Source organism: Rhinopithecus bieti, unplaced genomic scaffold (genome assembly GCF_001698545.2).
Source record: "Rhinopithecus bieti isolate Rb0 unplaced genomic scaffold, ASM169854v2 scaffold_12155, whole genome shotgun sequence".
Classification (NCBI taxonomy): Eukaryota; Metazoa; Chordata; class Mammalia; order Primates; family Cercopithecidae; genus Rhinopithecus; species Rhinopithecus bieti.
The window spans coordinates 2254484-2257771 of record NW_016807423.1 but is presented as its reverse complement, the minus strand read 5'-3'; the positions used below and the strand labels follow the sequence as shown (position 1 = coordinate 2257771).

The 3288-nt window shown below is 57.7% G+C and overlaps 1 protein-coding gene across 1 annotated transcript in view; it reads left to right on the top strand.

Moving 5' to 3' along the window:
- ARMH1 (armadillo like helical domain containing 1) overlaps positions 1 to 2665 on the top strand; it is a 54035-nt gene extending 51370 nt beyond the window's left edge. The window contains exons 7-14 of the mRNA XM_017881688.1: positions 300 to 370; positions 876 to 981; positions 1123 to 1334; positions 1410 to 1482; positions 1634 to 1763; positions 1857 to 1934; positions 2206 to 2287; positions 2361 to 2665. Coding sequence (XP_017737177.1) covers positions 300 to 370; positions 876 to 981; positions 1123 to 1334; positions 1410 to 1482; positions 1634 to 1763; positions 1857 to 1934; positions 2206 to 2287; positions 2361 to 2476 — 868 coding nt within the window. The 3' untranslated portion in view covers positions 2477 to 2665. The remainder of the gene's footprint in view (positions 1 to 299; positions 371 to 875; positions 982 to 1122; positions 1335 to 1409; positions 1483 to 1633; positions 1764 to 1856; positions 1935 to 2205; positions 2288 to 2360) is intronic.
- The last annotated feature ends 623 nt before the right edge of the window (positions 2666 to 3288 follow it).

The following is a 3288-nucleotide window of genomic DNA, read 5'->3' as shown; positions in this document are numbered from 1 at the left end:
AAAAAAAAAAAAAAATACAAATTAGCCAGGCATGGTGGCGGGCGCCTCTCGGAAGACTGAGGCAGGAGAATCTCTTGAACCCAGGAGGTGGAGGTTGCAGTGAGCCGAGATCATGCCACTGCACTCCAGCCTGAGCGACAGAGTGAGACTCCGTCTCAAAAAAAAAAAAAAAAAAGGTAGCATTTACGCTGGTGTGCCATCGCCTTAGCATCTCCTCCTGCCCCCTCTACCTCTGTGGTTCCTTTCTCTTCTTTACAAAAACATTCAATCCTTGCCGATTTTCTCTGGTGCTCCCACAGCCCAACCACTGACTCCTTCCACAGCACCTGTCACCATATCATCGCTGCCTGTTTGTGCATGCTCAAGGAGCGTTGGTCGAATGAATGAATTCAGTTGGTCGAATGAATGAATTCAGTCTGTACCCAATGCCGCACCTGGCACGATAGGCATTCACATGCAGCCGTGCCGAAAGGCTGAGTGAATGCTGGACTGAATGAACGCCTGTAAAATATCTACAGGAAAGCCTGCAGGAAATGCCCTCCATAAATTCTAGTCCCCTTCTCCTTCCTAACCAAATCCTCCTCTCCTTCTGCTTCCACCATTTCCTAGCTGTGTAGCTTAGGCAAAGTGGTTTACCTCTCGGTGCCTAATTTTGGCAAAGGTAAAATGGGGAAGTGAACCTCATCTGGTTCTGGAGAACTTCCACGGATGCTGTATGGAAAGCCTGGCACCGTGCCTAGTGGAGAGGGCTCGATGGTAGTTAGAAGGAGCTCCTACCTTGCTTCCCCTTTCTCATTTCCTGCCACAAGTCTCTCACCCACTTTCTCTGTCTCCCTCTCACCCCTTGTCTTTCTCCATCTTGTCTTCCTATAAAGACCCAGCACTTCCCTCCTCCATGAAACCTGGATTCCTCCAAGGCGAAGGCCCACCTCTCTGGGGCCTCTCAGCCTCCAGCGCTGACATCCTAGGCCGCCTCGACAGGTGGGCTCACCATACAACCCTTCCTCCTCCCCCTTCAGCCCCCGCCTCCTGCTCTTCAACTGAGGTTCGCTTTCCCAGCTTCCCCACGCCCCGCACAGTGCTGGTCAGTAAAAGGTCGAGAGGCAGTAAAAGGTCGCAGTGACGAGTGGCGACTTGGTTCACGGGGTTCTTTGCTTCCTCGGTGGCGGAGGGGCCTGGGGCCTCTCTCCAGCACCTCTGCCCTTCCCCAGCCATCGAGTTGATCAAGGACCTGGTGGGTTACGATGTGCGCCAGGCGCTGCTCAAGGGCCTCGTGGCGCTGCTGATACCGTCAGTCAAGGAGACCTCCAAACTGCAGGCCAAGATCCTCAGTGGTACGGACCTGCTCAAATGGGGCTGCCTGGGCCAAGGGAGGGGGGTCTCCTGCCTCACGGCCGCCTCCTCCTCAGACCCCTCGGTTCTCCAGCTCACCCCCAGCCTGCCGATGTTTTTGCAGCAGGCCGCGGCCGCCAAGGCCATCGGGTAAGCGGGCAGAGGGTAGTGGGTGGCTACAAGCCTGGTTTGGCGCTGCCCGCGGGCCCCAGGAGCGCTCAGGACGCCGTGCGCCAGGTGGTGGGGGGGTGTGCGCCGGGTGAGCCCAGGGCGTCGGCCCAGCCCGAACCCCCTGGCCCAGGGTCCTGGCACGCAACGACATGAGCATCGCCGAGGAGCTGCTGTACCTGCGCGTAGTGCGCGGCCTAATGGCCGCCATGGGCAACATGGACCACAGCAACAGCCAGCGGTTGGCCAGCCTCACGCTGGAGGTGCGCACTGCGGCTAGCGAGGGGGCGGGAAGGGCGGCGGCAACCGCAGTCCCGCCGCCCCCGCAGTCACGCCGCCCCGCCCCCGCGGCGCAGTGCTTTGTGCAGATGTTCCCTTTGGTGGCGGAGTACGTGCGCAAAGGCATGGGAGAGGAACTCTACCAGCTCTTCCTGGTAAGTGCGCCCTCAGATGGCGACTCGGACAGTGTGGTGCCCCTCCACACCCATCCTGGAGCGTTCCACATGCAGAGTGGACCTGGCCACCAGCTGCAGGAGGGACTGCTCTGGCCTAGGCTCCTCTACCCGCCACCTTCTTGTTCGCTTTCCTGCCCTTTCAGTCAGGCTGCCAACCCACCCCCCACCTGCAACATCCCTCTGCCAAGCCCAACTCCAAGTCCAGACTGCCCTGGCACCCCAGCCGGGTCCCCCTTGCTCCTGTCCTCAGAGCAACGCTGAGGACTTGTACATGAAATTAGACAGCATTCAGGCGGACATCTTGGCGGCCAACAAAGTCAATGTTACCAAAGGTGAGTGTGGGGCGAAGGAAGCCGGGCGCAGGCGCCGCCAGCACAGCCTCACGTCCGCCTTTCTTGCATGCAGCCCTGCGCCTCCACGGCAGCTCCTACAGCATGGACACTCTCTATGGCTCGCATGATTCGGCTCAGATGGCCTACCTCGCACACTTCGAGAAGGAGGATGTGGAATCAAAGGAGTAACAGCTCCTGTGGCAAACCAGGAAGGCCAAGGCTGCGGGGCAGGGAAGCCTGGCAACAGGAAGGCGTCTGGGGTCAAGCTCAGAGCCACTCCACTTGGCTCCAGGGGGGGAGACGGGGATTAGGCACCCCAGAAGGGCAGAGGGAGAGCCGCTGGCTGTGAAGAGTCAATAAACAGCCTTGATACCTGTCTGTTCTTTGTGTGTGTGGAGAGGGAGGGAGGTCAAGTGAGAGCTATAATGACAGGTGGTGGTGCCTGTGCTCCTCAAATTAAAAAGCACGTCCAAGTTTAGGACAGTGGCTTGCACCTGTAATCCTAGCTACTCTGCAGGCTGAAGGAAAAGGATCTCTTGAGCCCAGGAGTTGGAAGCCAGCATGGCCAACAAAGCAAGACCCCATCTCAAAAACAGGCCAGGCACGGTGGCTCACGCCTGTAATCCTGGCACTTTGGGAGGCTGAGGCAGGCGGATCACCTGAGGTCAGGAGTTCGAGACCAGCCTGGCCAACGTGGTCAAACTCCATCTCTACTAAAAAAATTAAAAATAAATAAAAAATTAGCCGGGTGTGGTGGCATACACCTGTAATCGCAGCTACTCGGGAGGCTGGGGCAGGAGGATCACTTCAACCCGGGAGGTAGAGGCTGCAGTGAGCCAAGATCACACTACTGCACTCCTGCTGCCTGGGCGACAGGGTGAGACTCCTTCTCAAAAAAAAAAAAAAAAAAAAAAGCAGATCCAGAGGGAAGGGCCAATCAACACCCTGAAAGGTTCAAGGGCATACAAGGGCATGGCCTGAATAGAGGGCCTCCCTCCACT